This window comes from Episyrphus balteatus, chromosome 2 (genome assembly GCF_945859705.1).
Source record: "Episyrphus balteatus chromosome 2, idEpiBalt1.1, whole genome shotgun sequence".
Lineage (NCBI taxonomy): Eukaryota > Metazoa > Arthropoda > Insecta > Diptera > Syrphidae > Episyrphus > Episyrphus balteatus.
Window position 1 is genome coordinate 89,498,174 of NC_079135.1, and position 25,354 is coordinate 89,523,527.

Sequence of the window (25,354 nt, forward strand, 5' to 3'; positions counted from 1 at the left end):
GATTGGAATAGTGGAGATTTTCAAAATAGAGAAATGGAAGTGTTTTTTAAAGTTTTTTTTTATTTTTTTTTTTTTAACTTATCTGATATAACTGCATAAATATTTATGTAATGTACACATTTGTTATGTAAGAACAACCAGTTTTTTAGATTAAATTTTTTTATATAATTTATCGTCAATTCAACAAAAACCAATGACATTGAAATATTTAAAAATAAAAAACAGTTTGGTAAATCTTTAATTTTGGCATCAATATTTCCATTATAAAGTAAATTTAATACAAAAAAAAACGTGAATTAAAAAAAAAAAGACGATTAAATAGAGGAAAACATTCAGGATTGTATAACATATTATATACTTAGTAAATGATAATTCATTAAACTGTAAATAATATACATGCACACATAATTTAGATATATACTAACTTAATAACAACGTTGTATGATTTTGATCAAAACAAAAAAAAAAACAAAAACAAAAAAAAAAACAGAATAATAAAGTATAATAAAATTTTTCGATTTGTTAAAAAAAGTATGAAAAAGTTTTTTTTTTTTTAATGAATGAAAAATAAAGGAAATGTTTCGATTTGAAAAGAATTTTCAGCTAATTCATACCAAATTTAAATTTTCTGGGGATTTAGTTTTTACACATGTAAAGGCGCATAAGCAAAGAAAACAAAAAATAAAATCTAAATATTATAACACTGGTCTGGTTACATTCGGAAGCAGATACCTACCTACATTATCTTCGGATTTAAGTTCCGAAATAAGTTTTGGTTTACAAACTTCAGTTAACAATGCATTTAGGCAAAAAAAATCTATATTTTTATTTTCGAAAAAAAACGAGGTTAACCCCTTTCCGAAAAAATGGATTTTAAAAAATTTCCTCTAAATCATCGAATGAGACATCAAACGAAAGGTATCTTTAAGCTCTATGTTTAACTGAAAACCAAAAGTTTCTTCGAGGTTTCTTGGAGGTTTTGTTGCTGGGTTATTTGCACCCAAACATATTTTTTCTAAAACTGAGTTATTTACATCCATTTTTTACATTCGGAGGCAGATATCTGCCGACCAAAGTCCCGGAACAATATTTGGTTTACCGATATGAGTGCAGAGTGAACACGCTAATGCATTTATGTAAAAAATTCAATATTTAATTTTTATAGATTTTCGACAAAAAAACAAGGTTAACTCCTTGCCGAAAAAAATGAATTTAAAACAAATTTCCCCCAAATTTATCGAATGAGACATCAAACGAAAGGTATCTTTAAGCTCTATGTATAACTGAAAACCAAAAGTTTCTTGGAGGTCTGGTAGCTGGGTAATTTGCATCCAAACATATTATTTCACAAGCTGAGTTTTGTACATCTAATTATTTGTTTTCTTACATTCGGAGGCAGATATCTGCCTACCAAAGTCCCGGAACAATATTTGGTTTACTAATAAGAGTTCAGAGTGAACAGGCCTATGCATTTATGTAAAAAAATTCAATATTTAATTTTTATGGATTTTCGACAAAAAATCAAGGTTTGCCGAAAAAAATGGATTTAAAAAAAATTTTCTCCAAATTCATCGAAAGAGACATCAAGCGAAAGGTATCTTTAAGCTCTATTTATAACTGAAAACCAAAAGTTTCTTGGAGGTCTGGTTGCTGGATAATTTGCATCCAAACATAATTTTTCTCAAGCCGAGTTATTTACATCCAATTTCTTTTACATTCGGAGGCAGATATCTGCCGAACAAAGTCCCGGAACAATATTTGGTTTACAGATAAGAGTTCAGAGTGAATAGAACAATGCATTTATGTTAAAAAATTCAATATTTAATTTTTATAGATTTTCGACAAAAATTCAAACATATTATTTCACAAGCTGAGTTTTGTACATCCAATTATTTTTTTTCTTACATTCGGAGGCAGATATCTGCCGACCAAAGTCTCGGAACAATATTTGGTTTACTAATAAGAGTTTAGAGTGAACAGGCCTATGCATTTATATACAAAAATTCAATATTTAATTTTTATGGATTTTCGACAAAAAATCAAGGTTCCCTTGCCGAAAAAAATGGATTTAAAAAAATTTCCTCCAAATTCATCGAATGAGACATCAAACGAAAGGTATCTTTAAGCTCTATTTATAACTGAAAACCAAAAGTTTCTTGGAGGTCTGGTTGCTGGATAATTTGCATCCAAACATAATTTTTCTCAAGCCGAGTTATTTACATCCAATTTCTTTTACATTCGGAGGCAGATATCTGCCGAACAAAGTCCCGGAACAATATTTGGTTTACAGATAAGAGTTCAGAGTGAATAGAAGAATGCATTTATGTAAAAAAATTCAATATATAATTTTTATAGATTTTCGACAAAAAATCAAGGTTAACCCCTTGCCGAAAAAAATGGATTTAAAAAAAATTTCCTCTAAATTCATCGAATGAGACATCAAACGAAAGGTATCTTTAGGCTCTATGTATAACTGAAAACCAAAAGTTTCTTGGAGCTTTTGTTGCTGGGTTCTTTGCATCCAAACATATTTTTTCTAAAACCGAGTTATTTACATCAATTTTTAACATTCGGAGGCAGATATCTGCCGACTAAAGTCCCGGAACAAGATTTGGTTTACCGATATGAGTTCAGAGTGAACACGCTAATGCATTTATATAAAAAAATTCAATATTTAATTTTTATGGATTTTCGACAAAAAATCAAGGTTCCCTTGCCGAAAAAAATGGATTTAAAAAAATTTCCTCCAAATTCATCGAATGAGACATCAAACGAAAGGTATCTTTAAGCTCTATTTATAACTGAAAACCAAAAGTTTCTTGGTGGTCTGGTTGCTGGGTTATTTGCTTCCAAACATAACCGAGTTATTTACATCCATTTTTTACATTCGGAGGCAGATATCTGCCGACCAAAGTCCCGGAACAAGATTTGGTTTACAGATAAGAGTTCAGAGTGAATAGGCCTATGCATTTATATAAAAAAATTCAATATTTAATTTGTATGGATTTTCGACAAAAAGTCAAGGTTAACCCCTTGCCGAAAAAAATGGATTTAAAAAAATTTCCTCCAAATTCATCGAATGAGACATCAAACGAAAGGTATCTTTAAGCTCTATTTATAACTGAAAACCAAAAGTTTCTTGGAGGTCTGGTTGCTGGGTTATTTGCATCCAAACATATTTTTTCTAAAACCGAGTTATTTACATCCATTTTTTACATTCGGAGGCAGATATCTGCCGACCAAAGTCCCGGAACAAGATTTGGTTTACAGATAAGAGTTCAGAGTGAATAGGCCTATGCATTTATATAAAAAAATTCAATATTTAATTTGTATGGATTTTCGACAAAAAGTCAAGGTTAACCCCTTGCCGAAAAAAATGGATTTAAAAAAATTTCCTCCAAATTCATCGAATGAGACATCAAACGAAAGGTATCTTTAAGCTCTATTTATAACTGAAAACCAAAAGTTTCTTGGTGGTCTGGTTGCTAGGTTATTTGCATCCAAACATATTTTTTTCTAAAACCGAGTTATTTACATCCATTTTTTACATTCGGAGGCAGCTATCTGCCGACCAAAGTCCCGGAACAAGATTTGGTTTACCGATATGAGTTCAGAGTGAACACGCTAATGCATTTATATAAAAAAATTCAATATTTAATTTTTATGGATTTTCGACAAAAAGTCAAGGTTAACCCCTTGCCGAAAAAAATGGATTTAAAAAAATTTCCTCCAAATTCATCAAATGAGACATCAAACGAAAGGTATCTTTAAGCTCTATTTATAACTGAAAACCAAAAGTTTCTTGGAGGTTTTGTTGCTGGGTTATTTGCATCCAAACATATTTTTTCTAAAACCGAGTTATTTACATCCATTTTTTACATTCGGAGGCCGATATCTGCCGACCAAAGTCCCGGAAAAAAATTTGGTTTACAGATAAGAGTTCAGAGTGAATAGGCCAATGCATTTATGTAAAAAAATTCAATATTTAATTTTTATGGATTTTCGAAAAAAAAATCAAGGTTAACGCCTTGCCGAAAAAAATGGATTTAAAAGAAATTTCCTCCAAATTCATCGAATGAGACATCAAACGAAAGGTATCTTTAAGCTCTATTTATAACTGAAAACCAAAAGTTTCTTGGAGGTTTTGTTGCTGGGTTATTTGCATCCAAACATATTTTTTCTAAAACCGAGTTATTTACATCCATTTTTTACATTCGGAGGCCGATATCTGCCGACCAAAGTCCCGGAACAAAATTTGGTTTACAGATAAGAGTTCAGAGTGAATAGGCCAATGCATTTATGTAAAAAAATTCAATATTTAATTTTTTATGGATTTTCGAAAAAAAATCAAGGTTAACCCCTTGCCGAAAAAAATGGATTTAAAAGAAATTTCCTCCAAATTCATCGAATGAGACATCAAACGAAAGGTATCTTTAAGCTCTATTTATAACTGAAAACCAAAAGTTTCTTGGAGGTTTTGTTGCTGGGTTATTTGCATCCAAACATATTTTTTCTCAAGCCTAGTTTTTTTTACATCCAAACATTTTTTTCTTACATTCGGAGGCAGATATATGCCGACCAAAGTCCCGGAACAAAATTTGTCTTACAGATAAGAGTTCAGAGTGAATAGAACAATGCATTTATGTTAAAAAATTCAATATTTAATTTTTATGGATTTTCGACCCCTTGCCGAAAAAAATGGATTTAAAAAAAATTTCCTCAAAATTCATCGAATGAGACATCAAACGAAAGGTATCTTTAAGCTCTATTTATAACTGAAAACCAAAAGTTTCTTGGAGGTTTTGTTGCTGGGTTATTTGCATCCAAACATATTTTTTCTAAAACCGAGTTATTTACATCCATTTTTTACATTCGGAGGCAGATATCTGCCGACCAAAGTCCCGGAACAATATTTGGTTTACAGATATGAGTGCAGAGTGAATACGCTAATGCATTTATGTAAAAAAATTCAATATTTAATTTTTATGGATTTTCGACAAAAAATCAAGGTTCCCTTGCCGAAAAAAATGGATTTAAAAAAATTTCCTCCAAATTCATCGAATGAGACATCAAACGAAAGGTATCTTTAAGCTCTATTTATAACTGAAAACCAAAAGTTTCTTGGTGGTCTGGTTGCTAGGTTATTTGCATCCAAACATATTTTTTTCTAAAACCGAGTTATTTACATCCATTTTTTACATTCGGAGGCAGCTATCTGCCGACCAAAGTCCCGGAACAAGATTTGGTTTACCGATATGAGTTCAGAGTGAACACGCTAATGCATTTATATAAAAAAATTCAATATTTAATTTTTATGGATTTTCGACAAAAAGTCAAGGTTAACCCCTTGCCGAAAAAAATGGATTTAAAAAAATTTCCTCCAAATTCATCAAATGAGACATCAAACGAAAGGTATCTTTAAGCTCTATTTATAACTGAAAACCAAAAGTTTCTTGGAGGTCTGGTTGCTGGGTTATTTGCATCCAAACATATTTTTTCTAAAACCGAGTTATTTACATCAATTTATTACATTCGGAGGCAGATATCTGCCGACCAAAGTCCCGGAACAAAATTTGGTTTACAGATAAGAGTTCAGAGTGAATAGGCCAATTTATTTATGTAAAAAAATTCAATATTTAATTTTTATGGATTTTCGAAAAAAAATCAAGGTTAACCCCTTGCCGAAAAAAATGGATTTAAAAGAAATTTCCTCCAAATTCATCGAATGAGACATCAAACGAAAGGTATCTTTAAGCTCTATTTATAACTGAAAACCAAAAGTTTCTTGGAGGTTTTGTTGCTGGGTTATTTGCATCCAAACATATTTTTTCTAAAACCGAGTTATTTACATCCATTTTTTACATTCGGAGGCCGATATCTGCCGACCAAAGTCCCGGAAAAAAATTTGGTTTACAGATAAGAGTTCAGAGTGAATAGGCCAATGCATTTATGTAAAAAAATTCAATATTTAATTTTTATGGATTTTCGACAAAAAATCAAGGTTCCCTTGCCGAAAAAAATGGATTTAAAAAAATTTCCTCCAAATTCATCGAATGAGACATCAAACGAAAGGTATCTTTAAGCTCTATTTATAACTGAAAACCAAAAGTTTCTTGGTGGTCTGGTTGCTGGGTTATTAGCTTCCAAACATATTTTTTCTAAAACCGATTTATTTACATCCATTTTTTACATTCGGAGGCAGATATCTGCCGACCAAAGTCCCATAACAAAATTTGGTTTACAGATAAGAGTTCAGAGTGAATAGGAAAATGCATTTGTGTAAAAAAATTCAATATTTAATTTGTATGGATTTTCGACAAAAAATCAAGGTTCCCTTGCCGAAAAAAATGGATTTAAAAAAAATGTCCTCCAAATTCATCGAATGAGACATCAAACGAAAGGTATCTTTAAGCTCTATTTATAACTGAAAACCAAAAGTTTCTTGGAGGTCTGGTTGCTGGGTTATTTACATTCAAATACTTTTTTTTTTTTACATTCGGAATCAGATATCTGCCAACCAAATTCCTCGAAACAAGTTTCTAAGTTTATGCGGAGCTTAATTCAAAAATAAGAGAACGAAGCAGCTTTAAAGTTCGTTTAGTTATAAACTCTTTTTCGTTTGTAATAACAACTTATTATTAGTCTAAAAGATGTTACAATCTGATAAACGCTGAAATAAAGGCGTTCCTAGTTAGCATAAATGCTATTATTTTGTTGCAAAATTGTTTTATATCTAAATGGCCATCAATTTCAAACATGTGCGTGTCATCAAAATAACACTAACTCGTATAATTTTACATAAATACTTACAAGTTACACGCATTCTTTTATGTCTTAACAAAAATATTCAATCGTTGCAAACTATTAAGTAAACTTCTTTGAAATAAAAAATGTCATTCACAAATATTAAAATATATTTACTCTTTTGTGTAATCATAACTTCATTCGCAAGTGATGATTTGGAATTAAACAAACTTATCGAAAAAGTTTATAAAATCAGTAATTCAGCTACAATTGTTTTAGTTGGCTTTAACGATGAATTTCTGACAAATTTCATACAAATGCATCCAGATAATCCAATAATCATATATAACTTACTGAATCCAATTAAAAACAACATCTTTACCTATAGCAATATTATACTGGTCGTTAACAGCAGTAAATCTCAGGAGTTCTTCAAAATGTTGCAACAATTCATTCCACTTCTGCTTCGTAGAAAATTCGTTATCATTTCTGCAGTCAATGTTCAACTATTACATCGATATTCAAACTTCTTCTCTAAACAGAAATTTTCAAGAATTTTCGGGGCCACAAAAGAAATCTCCTATGCATTTTTTCCCTACAGTCAAAAGAAATTTCAACAGATATCCAATATCAGTTCGGAAAATCTTCCCAATACCTTTAGAAATCTAAATAACTTCACTTTTCGTACAACTATTGAAAGAGATATTCCTCGAACATTTTGGTATTCGGACAAAGAAGGTCAATATCAAGTTGGAGGGCGTTACGGACAAATTTTTATGAACTTCTTAAAGAAGCACAATTCAACATTTCAAGATCTACTTATTAATAATTCGACGAAACTTTATATTCCAGATGTAATAAAGGCAGCAATCAATGATGAAATTGACATTAGTATGAATGTATTTTGTAAAACTGCAGGTGTAAATGTGAGTTACCCAATCAGTATTCAAAATTTGGCAATAATGGTTCCCGTGAATGGGAAAATGGATGCAAATGAATACTTTGTGAAGCCTTTTTCTTTAGACTTGTGGATATGGATTTTAATAACCGTCATCTACTTAACTGTAGCAAAAGTTTTGATGAATTGTTTTTTGAAATTCAAAGCTGACATTTTGGAAAGTTTAAGTGAAACAATTTTGATTATACTCAGAATGCCAACAGAAAAACCGATTTTTTCAGCATATCGATATTACATTTTAGTGTTTTTGTTTTCTTTTATTATTGGCAACATGTACATCATTTATTTTACATCCTTTTTGACAGTTTTCATTGAAATTCCACAATACAATTTGTTATTGGATTTGATTAAGGACAATATTACCATAATGATGCCGAGTTTTGAATGGGGTTTATTTACAACAGAAGCCAAAACTGATGATTTGAAAAAACTTGTATTTTTAGTTGATTATCCTTTGTATTTCAAGGAATTATATTTATTGAAAAATACAACTTTAGCCTATTCAATCGGTAGAGATAGAAGTGATTTTCTTATTAATCTTCAATCGAATTATAGAAAACCTTTATTTCGAAATGCCGATTCGTCTATTATGCAATATTATCTTGGATATATAATGCCTTCACATTCACCGTTTAAGGAAATTTTAGATCAATTCATTATTGAAATGCTAGAACGAGGATTGATTGAAAAATGGGATTCTAATGTTTTGCCACAAGCTGTGCATGAAGACTTTCATTTGAATATGTATCGAGATGCTAGTGCGGAACCATTGCATCTTGCATTGACAGTAAAACAGTTACAATTTGGTTGGAATTGTTTGATAGTTGGATTGGCTTTAGCATTTGTTGCTTTTATTGGAGAAAATGTTTGCTTTCAATTAAACTTAAGGGTAAAAAAGAACATTGTATTTTGTTAATAAATTAATTGATTGATCCAATAAAAATCAAATAAAAAATTGTGTGTAAAGTTGAATCGTAAGTTTTAAAAACGGAATAAGTCGAATTTTTTCCGAAATCGGCTTTTTGATGCAAATGGCATCTTTAGGCGAAGACACATCTTCTAAGTTGAAAAAAAAAAACTTGCGATATAGGTGCTCTATATAGGTGACCATTCGTTCCGGTTTACCCGGGACTGTCCCGTATTTCTATTGCTTGTTCCAGGTTTTTATTTAAGAAACCCGGGATGTATAAGTGTCCCGTATTTTGTAATTTGTCCCGTGATAGTCCCGTATTTCCACATTCACTGGTTTTTTATTTAAAATTTTAAATAATTTGTATTGGAAAACAGTGGTTGGAAATTAATTTTTTTTTCTAATTTTTCGAATAAAAGCGAATAAAAGCATTTATTACTATGGGAGGGGGGGTCTATATCCCCTCGTTTAGGCAGGATGGAACAACGGAAGCACTTAAAGTTATGAATGATACCTTTTTAAAAAGCCAGAATTGTACCTTTAATTCTTATTTTTAAATCAAATTATTTCAATTAATTGTTCTCGAAATAATCAACTTCAAAGTCAAAATTTGGGAAAAAATGTTAAAAAAAAAACACATTAAATACTATTTTTACCAAGACCGTGAATTTAAATATGAAATTAATCGATGAGATAATTGTATCAATTTATTTCTTATCAAAAAATGAAAACCATATGCTTCTATGTCTTCTAGTTTCCTAGAAAATTGAAAATAAGAAAATTACCTTTATTTTTCGTCATATTTTAGAAAATTGCCCCTCCCGCCTTAACGGGGGGAGATAGACCCCCCTCTCGTAGTAAAAATGATTGTATTGAACTCCTCAACAAAACACCGTTATCAATTCTTGTCACCTAAGTTATCGTACCTTAGAACCCAGCTAAATTTTAAAACTTTTTTTAAGGACATATTAAAAATTGAATTAAATATTAAAAAATTTCAAAAACATTTAAAATATAATTATTAAAATGCTAAAAAAAACAGTTCTCACAATTTTGATAAAAAAAATATTTTTTAAGAAGTTTTTAACAGTAGCTATTATAAAAAAGTTTTCTTGATTTCTGACTCATTAAAACTCATTTCATTATCACTTTTTTTTTTTGAAAAAACAACGTGTTCAACAAATTTTTTATTAGTCCCGGGTTTCGCTCCTAAAATATGGTCACGTTATCTATAGGGCTACTTGCCCTTGGTGTCTTGTCGTAAAAAATATTTGAGGTTTTAATCAAAACCAACACTACGATGATGGAAGATTCCAAAAAAGTGAGTCTCGCAATTCGTCCGTCAGTCTGTGCGTACATCTGTATACATTTTCACAGCCTTAACGGGTGGATGGATTTTCTTCAAATTTGGTACAGATGATTTTTATGGAATTCTGAAAGTTTTTTTTTTTGTTTTTTATATCTCGCTTAGAAAGTGTACCTACCTCTAATACATTTTTTTCAATTTATACCAAATATCTCGAAAACGGCTCTAACGATTTTGATTGAACTTTTCAGATGTAATATTCAAAGCAATTTCAATAAAACTGCATTTTTAGTATTTCTCAAAAAAGTGTACTTCCCATACAAATTTTTTAAATTATACCAAATATCTCCAAAACTACTCTAACGATTTTGATTAATCTTTTCAGACGTAATATTTAAAGTGATTGCAATGCAATAAAATTGCATTTTAAATTTTGCTCAAAAAAGTCAAATAACAAAAAAAAAATTTCATTCAAGAAAATTTTGCCCTATGTAAATGTCGGCTCTTTCCCAACATCAATCTCTGAAGACTCAATCATAAATAAAATATTAAAACTAGAAGATAATATAAGTCCTGGTCCAGATGGCTTACCTGCTTTAATGTTAAAAAAATGTTCATCTTATTTGTCTTACCCATTATATCTCTTGTTCAATGAATCCTTAAAGTGTTCAAAATTTCCTACTCTATGGAAATATGCTTACCTCAGACCGGTTCATAAAAAGGGCCCTAAGAATTTGGTCACTAATTATCGTCCCATAGCCGAACTGTCCGTTATTCCAAAACTTTTTAATCCTTAGTATGTGACACTCTTTCCTATGTTTTATGTGAATATCAACATGGATTTGTGAAGAAAAAATCGACGATAACAAACTTACTAGAGTTTACAACATTTTGCGTTGATGCTTTTGAGAAAAAGCAACAAATTGATTGCATATTTACTGATTTCAGTAAGGCATTCGACAAACTAAGCCATGAAGTACTTTTGAAAAAGCTAACAAGAATTGGACTAAATGAGAACTTTCTTTCATGGATATCTTCATACCTTGTAGACAGGTATTACTGCGTACTGTTTAAAAATGACTGTTCTGAGAACTTTAGAGTAAATTCTGGTGTACCTCAAGGAAGTCACCTAGGCCCATTGCTCTTTGTGTTATTTATAAATGACCTTCCTTCTGTTTTCCAAAACTCAAAAACTTTATTTTATGCTGACGACGTGAAAATATTTCGAACAATAAATTCCCTATCCGATTGTAAGCTCTTGCAAGAAGACTTAAAAAGATTTTGGGAATGGTGTTGCACAAATCGCCTTATATTAAATATTGACAAGTGTAAATCATTGAGCTTTACACGAAAACAAAATTTAATTGCTTATAACTATGAGATTAATTCGTTGCAAATATGTAAATTATCAAATTTTTCTGACCTAGGAATCAATTTAGATCCGAAACTAACTTTTACTGATCATTATAACCACATTATTAAAAGAGCCATTGTAACACTTGGCTTCATCAAAAGATTTGCGCGGGAGTTCGAGGATCCATATGTTTTGAAGGTTCTATATATTTCATTTGTAAGGCCAATTCTTGAATACGGATGTATAGTGTGGGCACCTTACTATATGATTCATATAAACAGAATTGAAAGTGTTCAGAGAAGGTTCATGAGATTTTCGTTGCGTTTTCTTTCATGGTCCGATAGAATTGTCCTACCTCCATACTCGGATAGACTTAAACTTATTAATTTACCATCACTTTCAGTTCACAGAGAGTATTTGCAATTATGTTTTATAATTGGGATAATAAGAGGCTCAATATCTTCTTCAGTGTTGGATCGACTGAATTTTAATGTTGGGCGTGCTGGTTTAAGAAATAGGTTACCAATTTGTGTAGTTTATAGTAGATCTAACTATGGCGTCAATAGCTCTATGAATCAACTAATTAATATTTTTAACAAAAACTTTCATATAATCGATTCTATTAATGATAATGTTAAATCCCATAAATTCAAAAATAGCTTCTTTAATCAATTTAATTAATTTACCAGAATGTTGTTTTTTCTGTTGTTATTTATATTAGTTTATTTAGTTTCAATGTTAATATATGTATATTTTATTGTGATTAATTGACAATTATTACTCATATATTGAGTTTAAGTTTAATGATTCCATTGTTAGTATCTAAGCTTATTTCTAATGTTAGCATTTAACATATTAAATAAATAAATAAACATCAACAAAATTTCTTTAAAATTTATATAGAGTCATTCTACAAGTAAACAAACATAAAAGTGTTTTGAGCTGCAAGTACGTGCGACCCCAGTCGTGCATTTTATTTTGTTTTACTCAAGTAAAAAATAGATCACAATAAAAAAATTTGTTTTACTATGTGTAACACTTTTTTGTTTTGTTTACTCAAACTCTATCAATAGTTAATCTTAAACTTTTGTTTTAAAAAAAATTATTTATGTTAATTTTATTAAAAATTTGGCTTTTGGGTGAAATTTCAAACAGTAAGTTTTAAGAACGGAATAAGTCCAACGTTTTTAAACCATTATACCTGTCTACCAGAACCAGAAACCGATAGAAATAAAATCTCATTCTACTCAAATCTACATAATCTTTATTTTATCTGAAGGTCAAACATCAGAAAACAATAAAATACAGAAGCGTTTTCCCAACAATTTTACCAAATGGACTTATTCCGTTCTTAAAACGTACGGTTAAGAGCATCTACGGATGAAATTCTCTCAAAAACTACACAACTTGAACGTAATTAGAAAAATGGAGCCACTTCTTATTATATTTATCTTTTAACAGTATGTAATTACTTTCTGATTACATTTCACCTCTAACATAAAAACCCAGCAAGTATTAAAAAAACTGTGATAAATTATGTACAGATGCAGATGGATTGCAATATTTCAAATTTTTCATAAATTTAATTTCAAGAGAATTGTGACGCTCGTATACATCATAAAACAAATTCTAATGACCTTTTATAAAATTCTCGTTTAGCGGTGTTTGTTACCAAACTCCCCCGAAACAGCTGGATCGATTTTTATGAAATTTTGTGTGCTTATCGGCTAGTTCTGAAAATCGGCCAACATAGTGAACAGACTCATACTTGGAAAAATTCCAAAAAAAAAAAAATAAATTAAAACAGAAAATTCAAATAACTGAAATGCAGAATACATTTGAATTCACTTTTGTCTACAAAATGTGAAATGCAGAACATGGGTGGTTTTTACTTTGAAACGTATGCAACGTATCAGTTAATTCATTTCCCTAATATTAGACAATAAAATAATAATAACACTCAATTCTACACAAAAACCGCTGTACAACGAGCCAAACACAACTTAGTACTGCATACTTTTAGAGTCTACTACACGTTGGCTCTGGACCATTTACTTTTAGAAATGAACGTGGATCGCGCTCGTGACTATAAAAGATTACTCGTTTTCATCAGACAATCTAAAATTGACAAACTGATAAGATAGACAAGATCTGATTGAATATCATCGGTACAAATGTTATTTTATAATAGATCAATTGAAATATATGAAAATATATTGATATAAGAACATATTTGCTAAACACATTCACAATCCATTTCGATACCAAGCCACTATTTGACCAATACAAATACACAATAATTGTTGCTTTTCCATTTAAGAGCAAAAATGTGGATAATTGATTTTACAGTTATAATTTTGTTTGAATCTTTAATTTATTTGTTAAAATAAACAAGTTGTCTTTTGTTTTTATTTGGCAAACAAGTTTTGTTGCTTAGGCACACTGAATTTGATTAAATATTTACAAAGATTTTCAAATTAGTTTAATATATATATAAAAAATCTTTTAACATTTGTCATTTGAATTGAGTAAAAACGTGAATTCAACTTTGATTCCATAAAAGATTTTTTTCTGACGTCATTTTTCGCAAAAGATATCTTAAGCAATGAGAATGACCATAAAACAACTGACCACATTATGAACCTACATTTTATGCCAATGTTGCGTGTCTGGAGTTGGTGGTGACGTGGGAAGACGTTTGGTACACAGGTACGATGGAAATGGTAACAAAAATCTATTTGAAAAAAAAAAAAATTAAATCGAAGGCCAATAATTTAAAATAAGACATTTTTTTTATCAAACTCGAAGAAAATGCACGACTTGATTTTTTTTTTGCTCCTTCAATAGAAATGTGAATTATTAGTAATAAAATGGGGTTGACATCGTCAATAGTTCAGATTCGCATTGGTGTTTTGGATTGTTTCATGTAAATGCCTATTTAAAAATGGGTATTTTTTTAGTTTAAGTCCAGATATATTTTTTCTTTTTTGTTTCCAGACTTTTTTTCCCAAGCATAATTCTCTTATGTTCTTAGATGTAGGTATTCTGTGGAATTAAAATTAATTCTTAATTTTAATCACAGTTTCTGTTGTTTTCTGATATTTTACGCAGAAGAAAAGAGGAGAAAATAAGGGCTTATGTTAAACTTAATATTTAAGTTTCATTTCAGCAAATGCTAAATGAGCTGATTTCTGATCCATTACATAAATTCTTATGTTTTGAGTTATACAAAACATATGATACCTACATAAACGCTTCTTTTCGCATCACAAAAAGATGTTTTATTTTTTTTTAACATTGCGATTTAACAGCATTTAACAAATAAAACAAAATACAAACTTTTAGTACAATCTGCACTGATTATATTGAGAAATATCAAGAATAGAGAACTTTTTTGTAGGAAATTGAGTGCTTTACAACTTTGTCATACACAATTTTTTTGTAGAATTACCTATTTCGGAAATAACACCGAAAAAAACCGAACAAAATTAAAAAATCGTGAAAAAATGCCTTTCTTGGAATGCCCTGTCTCACTGGTTTAAGTAACAGTAATGTCACCTTTTATATTTGTATAGACCAATCAATTTTGAATAATATGCTTTTTGATTCATTGAGATAGCATAAAAATCAGCTGAGCTGTATGAAAAAAAAATTCACAAAACCTTACGTGTACTTTGTATGGGGAATCTTAAAACTCAAAATTCGAGTTTTAAATCTTAATTTTAAGGGCTTAAATTTTTAGGGAATTATTTTTTGGGCATTTCTAACCGAATTTTGAAATGGGAGCAACAAAATCGATGGTCGCCTTAAAACAAAGCACTCTACTCTGCACATAGGTGTCATTATTGGCAAATTTTTGCATTAATATTTCCTGTTACATTTTTTGATAATGTCTCAAATTTAAACATAACTTAGAGCCTTACACCATCCTAGAACGCATATAACTATTTCAACTCTAACAAAAGTTAAAGAACTTAAACATTTCAAACAACTTATATATGTTATATGTATGCCCTTGATGGCTGGAAATGAAAAAGTTGGGATCAATTATTGCATTATTTGTATGCTATTCAAAATTAAAAAAAACCATGTCATAGTGCAACTAAGATTGAAAATATACAAAAAATGCAAAAAAAAAAATTCTAAGACAAACATAAATACCTAACTGTTTCATTTGTAACAATCTTTTTTTTTATTTATTTATTTATTTTTTTTTTTTTTTCAAAATACAAAATGAGTTTTAACCGAAACTTTAAAAATATTAACGGACACTTAAGTTATTCCATCAATAATAAAAAATAAAAATACTTTTTGCTCAAAATGTTGTCTTCATTTAGTAAAGAATCAGCAAACGAAAGAGCTGAGCAGCAAACTTTATTTTAAGTCTTTTCTTTCTTTGACCTAGAAATCAATCGTATTCTTGTGATATGAATGTAGAACAAGGAAGGAGTCGTTATTCTGTATTGCAAAATTTTGTACGAACAAAATTCTGTATATGCATCAAAAATTCAGTATGAAAATAATAATTCTGCATTCCAGTTATTCTCTATTTCAAAATTCTGTAAATTTAGAATTCTGTATACGGTTTTAATAATTCCTTATTCTAGAATTTTTAAATGCAGAATTTTAAAATACAGAATTATGGAATTAACGAAAACAGAATTTTGGCAGAAGTAAAAAAAAATTAATAATTATGGTGCACAGAGTCTTGGCATTTACAGAATTATGACCCTAACCCTTAGATAATATCTATTATATAGAGCTGGCAACCGATACTCATGCCAGCAGACTTTTTTTTAAGCACCGGGACCGTTTTCAAGATCGTTGCCAGCTCTTTGACTATGATTTTTCATGTTCGGGTTAAGCATTCAGTGCAATGATCAAAATCGTTGAGGACATGTTTTCGAGCAAAGGATGTTATTTCTAAATAATTTTAATTTTTGTTCTAAAAAAATTGATAATTCTTTCTTGAATATGAGCCACAAGCCCCAAATTAAAAAGTTCCCGAAAAAAAGACATAGAATTTAGCTTGTTTTCTATATCTATTCAGTATTTGATTCTGATTTGGAGTGTAATTATCAAAATTTACATTGATTTCATAACCTCAAAAACTCTTTTCACTACCAACCATTCGAATTTCTTAAAAATAATTGCTTCTTATATTACATTAAAATACAATCATTTCGCTAAAGTATGTATAACACTTCAAACACATAATGCTTAGATCACCTTCAATATTTTTTGATTTGTGTGTCAAAAATTTAAAATTTATTGGTTTCATCTCAGACAGATATAAGATACGAGTATATTCATCGGCTTGTATATAGAACAGGTTCAAACTCCCCCAACCAAAAGCAAACAAAAAAAAAAAAGGTCTGCGGTCACTGATTTCAATAGAAATGTGTATCTATTTACTTTTATACTGATCGCGAAAAAAAAAAACAAAAAAGAATTAAAAAAAAAAAAAAACAAATCAAACGAACTCAAATATAAAGTAAAATATAAAATAAAACATGCTTTAACATTCAAACCCTCAAGCTATATCTTCAAGACTCTATAAGACTTTCTTCGAAATAACCAAAGCAAACACTATTTTATGTGGCTAACACTACGTTAGATACATTTTTCATTTATTTTTAATGGTTTTTTGCAGAATTATTTTGTTAACAATTGAGAGCTTATTTTTAACTCACCATACCTCTCATCTAACACTTGTTTATACCTTCCAGCATTAAAAAAAAAAGTAAAAAAAATCAAAATTCCACTGGAAATCTAGCATGAAGCATGTTGAGTCGTATAGATTGTGGCTTGTGGGCTTAAAAACGAACATTGGGCCGGCTCTCGCACTCACTTCAAGAGTTTTCGCACAAAAAAAAAAAAAAAAAAAAAAAATCAGAAAATAGTGATGAAGTCACGGAGTGGTGAATTTAGCTTAAAACGATCGGATCGCCATCAAAACAGGTAGATACTTTGTGAAAATGCACTCAATGGCCAGTCGAAAACAGGTAACCGACGAGTGAGTACGCGTAAAGTTTGGTTTATAGGTAATACCAACTTTTGTATTTCTAATTTACTTGTGTGTTGTTGTTGTTTCTCTTTTTTTTTTGTATCTCCATTGTTTTGCTTCTTTTTGTTTATGTATTTCTAACGTATCTTTTAGTGTGGGTCGGAGTAACCCTTTTATGTATTCGTTTCAAATGATATAAGCATTGTATAAGTCAGTTACAAGAAAAAAAGTACTCGTATTGTTGGAAAAATCATAACCATATTGTGAACAATTTTGTTTAAAGTTAAATTTGATCAATCAAATTAGATTTTTTTCCCAGCAAAATTAAAAAAATAATTTTGTCTTTTACTCGTGTTACCTAAATTTTGTATCTGTTTTTTTTTTTTTTTATTTTCTTTTTGCCCCAAAATTCGTTTTGTTAGATCAAAATTTACTAATACAAGTTTGAAAAAAAAATTGCGAAAAACCAGTTAAATTCGTGCCATTAAAATTGATTTATAAATCTTGTTGAAGATTAGAAACATTTTTTCTCATAACTTTTTTTTGCAAAATTTTTAATCCTACGGTTTTTATAATAATTTTTTATTTTTTTTGTATTTCAACTTCCCATCCCATCACCATCAACGACCGATAGATGTGTTAGTTTAAATAACAAAAGGTGTATCTCAAGGTAATCTGGAAGTTTTGTGATATTTTGTGTGCGAGATATAGTCTTTGTGACTGTGTGTAACTTGTTGGTGTCGACTATAAAAAAAATAAGAAACATTTACTTGGATAACACTAAAAAAGTAAATAAAAAGAATAACGACATTTTTGCATTTTGTCTTTATGCAGTTTATAAAATGGTAAGTTAAACAACAAATAAAATGTGTTATTTTTTTAACCAATTTTTTATAATTCATTTGACGCCTACAGCTGAGTTTTGGGTTGTTTCTTTAAGAATGGCATATGCGTCATCAGTTGTTAGTTATTTGTCTAGATAAATGCAAAATAGTTATGATACAGTGCTGTGCAAAAAATACAAATGGGTCACATACAAAAATTTCGAGAATTTGTTTTTATTTCCATTTTTTGTTACATATCTTTAATTCGTTTTTTTTTTTGAAAAATATTCGGCAGTTGAATAAAGAATGTGAGTGTTTAGGAGTAACATGCTTAAAGCGCTATATTTTTTGTTTGATATTTCTAACAAATAAATTGCAAACATTTTTAAAATTGCTGGAAAAATTTTTTTTTCTGCTATTTTCCGCTTCACACTTGCGATTTATTTATATTTATAAAAGATATGGATTGTTAACAATTGAATACCGGTTGGGTATGCTTATATGGTGAACCTAGTTTAGTCGGATTTATAAGGCTTCAGTTTGTGTAATTCCGAAGTAATTTTAATCAATATAAAAGTTGTTGAAGTGGAAGTTGAGAGGAGCTTAATTCAAAATGTATTTTTTTACTAACATTATATATTTGGCATTTCCTTTTTCTGTACCGAGCAAATGTCAGTAAGATTAATGGAAAATTTAAAAAGCATGAACAAAATATAGCTAAAGTTACAGATTTCAGCCGCTATATCAATTTTAAAAAGGAATAAGTTCTTCTTTAATATTCAAATCATACTTTGCTCTTGACAAAAATGATGATTGATGGTGACACTGCATGGTGTAAAAAACCATGAACAATTTAGGTTGAAAGGCAACACTATTAAACCTCCTTCTCCCGATCAAAACTCACATAAGGTATTTTTCTTACTTTAAACATATGTAGGTTTGTACTTTTATATAGGGCAAGTTTAGGATTCGTAAAAATAAAAATCGAACTCGAGAAAACTACACTGGTCAACAAAATTAAAATTTTTTTTTTTTGTTACAGAAACCAAGATATACTTTTTTATAGGTTTTTTGAAACATTATGTCCAAATTTAAAAGCGATTGGTAAAGAATTTTTCGAGATTTGCTTTTAAAAGCAAATAAACATGAGATATACCAAACACGTTCATTTCAACTTAAGATTTCTCGAAAAAGAAAAGAAATATTTAAAAGATTTAAACGGATTTAAATAGATTAAATTTAACCATTATAAAAATTTATAAAAAAACAAATAACCAAACGCTAAGAAATTACCTCGAAAACCTGTAAGAAGCGGAATTTTCGATTTTCTAACTGGTTTATCTCAAAAACGTGATGTAATAGAATTTTTCTGACTTTGGATTCGAGCTCAGCAAAAAACCTATAGAAAAGTATATATTGGTGTCTGTTACAAAAACCTTGTTGCTATTAGACATGACATTACAATGATAAAGTGGGTCCTGTAGTTCTATATGTCTGTCTGTGTGTCGAACTGCAGACCAAACTATTGAAGCATTTTCTTTTAAACTTGGTAGTTAAGAGTTTTTTGTAATTCCCTAGAGGGCAACTTGGGCAACAATTGCCGTATGACTTAAATAGAAAATGTTATTTTTATCAAAAGAAATCTAACAATTTTGATTAAGAAAATATGTGTACTGTATCAAATGAAATAATACTTTTAAAGGGTAGGTACCTGTAACTGAACCGTTTTCTTGATTTCTAAATTGGCCGATTTAAAAGAAAATTTTTATATGCATAGAAGCGTCTACACTGAAAATAATAAATTTCGTAAAATTACGAAAATGGTTTCATACACTACATTTTCGTTGCCCCAACGAAACTTTCTTTGGCTCAACGAAAATATGTAATTTTTCGTAATATGAAAACCTTCATCAATTAATGAAAACGTTTCATACACTTTTTCTCCCTATTTACTGCCAAAAAATCCAATTCAATGAAAAGATTCATCAATTAACGAAAAATTTCATACTCATTTTAACCCTCTACTGCATGAATTAATATTAGCGGACGAAAAAATTAAAAAATGCTTTACATGGGTTCATTGGGTTGTTTCAAAACGGTTTTCATTAAAAAAAATGTGTTTAAATTAATTTGTTTAAAAAATTTGTTTATAAGCCGAATTTGGCTTCGTATGCATTAAGGGGTAAGAAGTTTTACTAATTTTATTTATTCAGATTATGTAAAGAATACAATTAAAAATATCAAAAGACAAATATTTATCATTTAAAAACAAAATAAAGTCAAATAAATACATTGCATTACAAAAAGTTAAGATTTAATTCAAATTTTGCTCATTTTAAGACAATGAACCGAAAAAAACAATTTGTTTTGTCCCATATAAATATTTTTTCTTGTTCACATTCTTTCCACTGTCGAAGTAAGTCTTGCTCCAACATTTTTACCCAATACAATAAATTTTGGTTCATAGCATACACAATTAGACAATCGATCAAAAATAAATTTTTAATTCCACTTTACTTTCCAAACAAACGCAGTAATTAACACTTAAAGTATGAATATATTCTACACTTTCGATTTCAATGCACACGACTGATCGACTCACCTGTGATCATAAAATACACCTTTATTTTGGGTCGGACAAACGAAAAAACTATCTCTATGGGTTCTTAGGAACACAAAGAAGAAGATTGTATTTAATCTTTACCATTTTTTCGTGACAGATAAGAGAAAAGTGCATACAAACAGACAAAACCATATTTGGCTTCGTATGCAGTAGAGAGTTAAAGAATAAAAATAAGAATTTTTTCCTTACTTTATCAAAGTTTTAATTAAGTAACGAAAAAATTCATTAACTTCTGAAATTCAACATTAACTAACGAAAATCTTCATAAGCTTATGAAAATTCTTCATATACTAATGAAATATTACATTGGCTTATGAAAAAATACATCAGTTAACGAAAAAAAATCGTTGCCTTACAAAAAAAAAAACGTAGACTTGGATGCATTTCTGTTTTTATGATTAAAAATTTAATCTTGCTTTTTATAGTTCACATTAGGTTTTTGTTTAAAAATCTATGTAAGTTGAGCTGAATATAAAAAATATTTGCGTATTGACAACGTGTCTCACGATAAGTCGGACTCATCAGTTGACTTAAGTGAGCTCCACCGGGTCGAAACGCCAATTTTTTGTTTGGACTGTATTAAATTAATAATTTAACAAGTCCAATAAATATATACCATAAATCTACTAAAAAAATAATTAATACAACGAAAAGTTTCGTTAGCTAACGAAATTTTTTTCGTAATCTAATTAAAATATTCATAAAATTTACGAAAAAATTTGTTAGCTAACGAAAGTTCTTTCATAAATTAATCAAAAAATACATTAACTTACGAAAAATATCACCGCGGTTAATTAAATTTTACGTTAATCTATGAAAAATTTCGTAAAGTGATGTATAAATTCATTAATTCTCGATCAAAATTTTTTATGAAAAATTTCATTAAAATACGAAAGTTTTCGTTAATTGATGAAGTTCTTCATTAACGTATGAAAGCCATTTCGTTGAACCAATTAAATTTTTCATCGGCTGAAAAATAATTAAATTTTCGTTGGCTTAACGAATTTTTTCGTTGTATTTACGTAAGGATTTGGTTCAGTGTAAAAAGCTGTACAGTCTTAAAATTTTCAAAATCCTCAGTTTTTGATTCATTTTTATCAAAAAACAAAACCGACTTCCATTTATCAAAATTGCGTTTTATGATTTTTCTAATAGTTGTAGAACTGAACTAAATTGAAATGGGACCACATTACAGCCACCAGCTTTCCAAAAATTATCAAAATTGGTTCACTCAGTCCAAAGTTATGAGGTAACAAACACAAAAAAAAAATACAGACGAATTAAATGCCTCCTCCTTTTTTAAAGTTGTTAAAAAATATAAATTAAATATTTTTTAAATTTTGTATAAAAAAAAAAAATTTTAAAATAAAATGATTTCAAAAATGATTCTTTGTTAAACAAGAAACCAAATAGCTTATTCAGTTTGAAGATTTAAACAATTAAAAAAAAAGAGTGTGTGTACACATGTACACGCGACTGAAGTTATACTTCTCATTCAGTATATGCATTGAATAATTATATATAGAAGTGACACCGGAAAAAACATCCGCTTTGTTTGAGGGGTGGCGCTACAATCGTTACAAGAGTGGCGCCACAATCGTTTTAGGATTGTGTATTCGATGGCCGAAAAATTCCTTAAAAGGACTTTTGGTTACTAAGTAACCACAACTACTATATTATTTATATTTGGTGTATTTGTATTAGTTTTGTTTTGTGTTAGAAGTGTGTTTGTTTATTTTTGTTTCTGTAATATTCAAATTGAATTTATTTTTAATTTTTGTAATATTTTGAATTGAACATTTATTTTTGAATGTTTGATTCTTATGTATATTTGAAAGGATTTTGTTTTTCTGTTTTTATTAACGACAAGAAGATTTTTCTTCAACTATAGAGAGTTTATTTAATTTTGACTAGGGTGCTTTTTGTAATAATATCTAGCTGTAGTTCACATTATTTAAATGTTGTCTGCATGCACTGTAGCATATACTTACTATTTTCTTAAACCCCATATGCAAGAGTAGGTAAGGATCAAGTTCATACAATATGGCCATATTACACATTATTGTAAAGTATTTTAATGCATATTTCAAATATTTTAATACAATACGAAACTATCTCGATTATTTGCTTAAAATGATTTATGTATGCGAACAAGAACTTTGGATTTACGGCTTTGTTCAAATTTGCAGTTTTTACAAAATGTTAAATTTTGGAAAAAAAATCTTTTCGTACCATTTTTGGATACTTTTCTCTGTTTTTAATTTTGTTTAATCTAAAATTTAAACGATAATAATTAATAAAATGTTGAAATAAACTCACAAGAATTTGAGTTTATTTGAAAAAAAAAACTGTAAAAAGGTCTATTTTGATCGCAAATGTATGAAAATGTGGTTTTGGATAGTTCCAATGATTTTCCTATTTCACCATTTGAAATAAAATATTTGGTTCTAATATCCTAAAACTAGAAGAATGTAGCTTTTACATGCTCTTTATTTTGTCATGATACTATATAGTCAAGCTATGCATTCTCACAAAAAAAAAAGTTGAGATAACAATCAGACATTGCATTACTATAGCCCTGTTCCATTGGAGAATACTAATAGTAGATTTTTTGTTCATCTGTCAGTCTGTCTGTCTATAGATAAACGGATCTACCGATTAACATCAAACTTGGTATGAAGTATTTTTTGGAGACTCTCAAGAGGGGTTTTTAGAACTAATTTTTTTTACCAGAAATAACGATACCTGCCATATACCAATTTCGGAAATGTTTTATTTTCTCGAAAACGGTACCAGTAATTTTGTTTAAAAAAATTATAAAATAGTTTTTGGGCAATCATGGAAATTTTTTAAAACTATTATTAACCTACCGTAGAACCGTTTTTTTCAAATCTGATTTTCTGCCAAACTGCCAATTCAATTTTAAAGAATTTTTATATAGTTTAAATATTTATATAGTTTAAATATAAAACAGTAAGACAATTTGGAAAAATAATAGTTTTTGGATAAAAAAAATTGAACACTTTTTTTTGAAAAATCAAATTTTCGAAAACCGGAAATTAATTTTTTTTGACATTTTAGTTTTGAATGTTGAATAGTTATTTCTACGAAATTGCATACCAATTTTATTTTTGATTTTTTTTTGTTTTAATTTATTTATAAGGTTCCAACGATTTTGAAATTTTTTTCTACAAATCTTTCTTAGTAGAAGAAATCAAATTGAATAGGTACTTGTTGGAGCTATCACGAATTCTGCTTTGTTCCTTTAACTTTTTGGACTAGTGTATAAAAACAACTCAGGTTAAAAGCTGCACTCGTTATGAAACTCAACTATTAAATTTAGCCGAGCGTTAGCTTTGTACCTGAGTATTAAATTGTTGATTGGTAGAGTGAAATATATATAATTCAGTTAAATATTTATGTCAGCCTTAAATTTGATTATTGGTAAGGCCCGTAGAAAATAAAATTTACTAATTATAAGTTTTGGTGAATAAAACTTCTTATTCAGATTTCTTTGGCACAAATTTATTTGTCATGAAGTAAAGTTATCAGGTGGAGTTTCGATTCAGCAAAAAAAGGCGCTAGTTGTTACGCATTTTATAATATTGCCAAAAAAAATATAATATAAAAAAATAGCAATCTCTGTGGAGATACGAACTCAAAGAGCAAAAGTAAAGAGCAATCACCTTGTCACCTACGCTAATAGGACTGTTGAAATAAGTGTAACTTTCATGCCCTATAAGCTATAACGTGCCTAGGATATACAACAATAATTATTTAATTTTGTTCAAATTCTCGTCGTTAATAAAAATGTTTTGTTTTTAGTTTCGAGTTACTATGGATACATTTATAATGTCAAATAACTTTTTAATATTTTTGTTTGATATTTGTGTAATTTTGTATGTATGAGTAAAATTTCCGTATTTTCTTTTTTCATTTATAGGATGTCGATGTGTCGATAAGATTTATTTTTGTTTGATATTTGTTTTATGTTTTATGTGTGAGTAAAATTTCCTTATTTTTTTTTTTCTAATTTAGGATGTCGACATGTCGATACGTTTTATTTTTATTTGATATTTGTTTTCTAATGTTTGTGTTAGTGAAATTTCCTTTTTTAAAAACAAATTTTTGGAAATATAATTTTCTAGGACAAGCCCCATTCTCTCTGGACATTTTTTAGTACATCTGATTGACGAAAAAAATAAAATTCTGTGGCGCTAGAAACTATCGGTGTCACTTCTATATATAATTATTCAATGGTATATGTAAATGAATTTCATTTGATATTTTTAATTTCTATTATTAAATTAATTAATCCACACTTCGTTTTTTACATTTTTATCAAGTGAACAATAAATTAATTCTTTCATCCTCCTTGCGTCCATGTAGTTTTCAATTTAATCTGTGAAATTTACTCATGTTGTGCTTAACGAAAGTAAACAAATTGCGCATAAAATATGCTATATGGTAATTTTATGAGGATTGTGTGTGCTTCAGCACTAGTAGAAGCAATATGCAACTTGCAGGGTTGTTAGCTCAAAAGTGAGCTGAGCTCAGCTCGCAGCTCAGCTCATTTGAGCTAAGCTGAAAGTGAATATATTTCTATTTTTTTAGTAAAATATTTCTTT

General features: G+C 29.0%; 1 protein-coding gene across 1 annotated transcript in view; it reads left to right on the forward strand.

The window, feature by feature from the left end:
• The first annotated feature begins 17,194 nt into the window (after positions 1-17,194).
• LOC129912446 (uncharacterized) overlaps positions 17,195-25,354 on the forward strand; it is a 99,432-nt gene continuing 91,272 nt past the window's right edge. The window contains exons 1-2 of the mRNA XM_055990672.1: positions 17,195-17,316; positions 17,914-18,124. Of these exons, the coding sequence (XP_055846647.1) occupies positions 18,122-18,124 (3 nt within the window). The 5' untranslated portion in view covers positions 17,195-17,316; positions 17,914-18,121. The remainder of the gene's footprint in view (positions 17,317-17,913; positions 18,125-25,354) is intronic.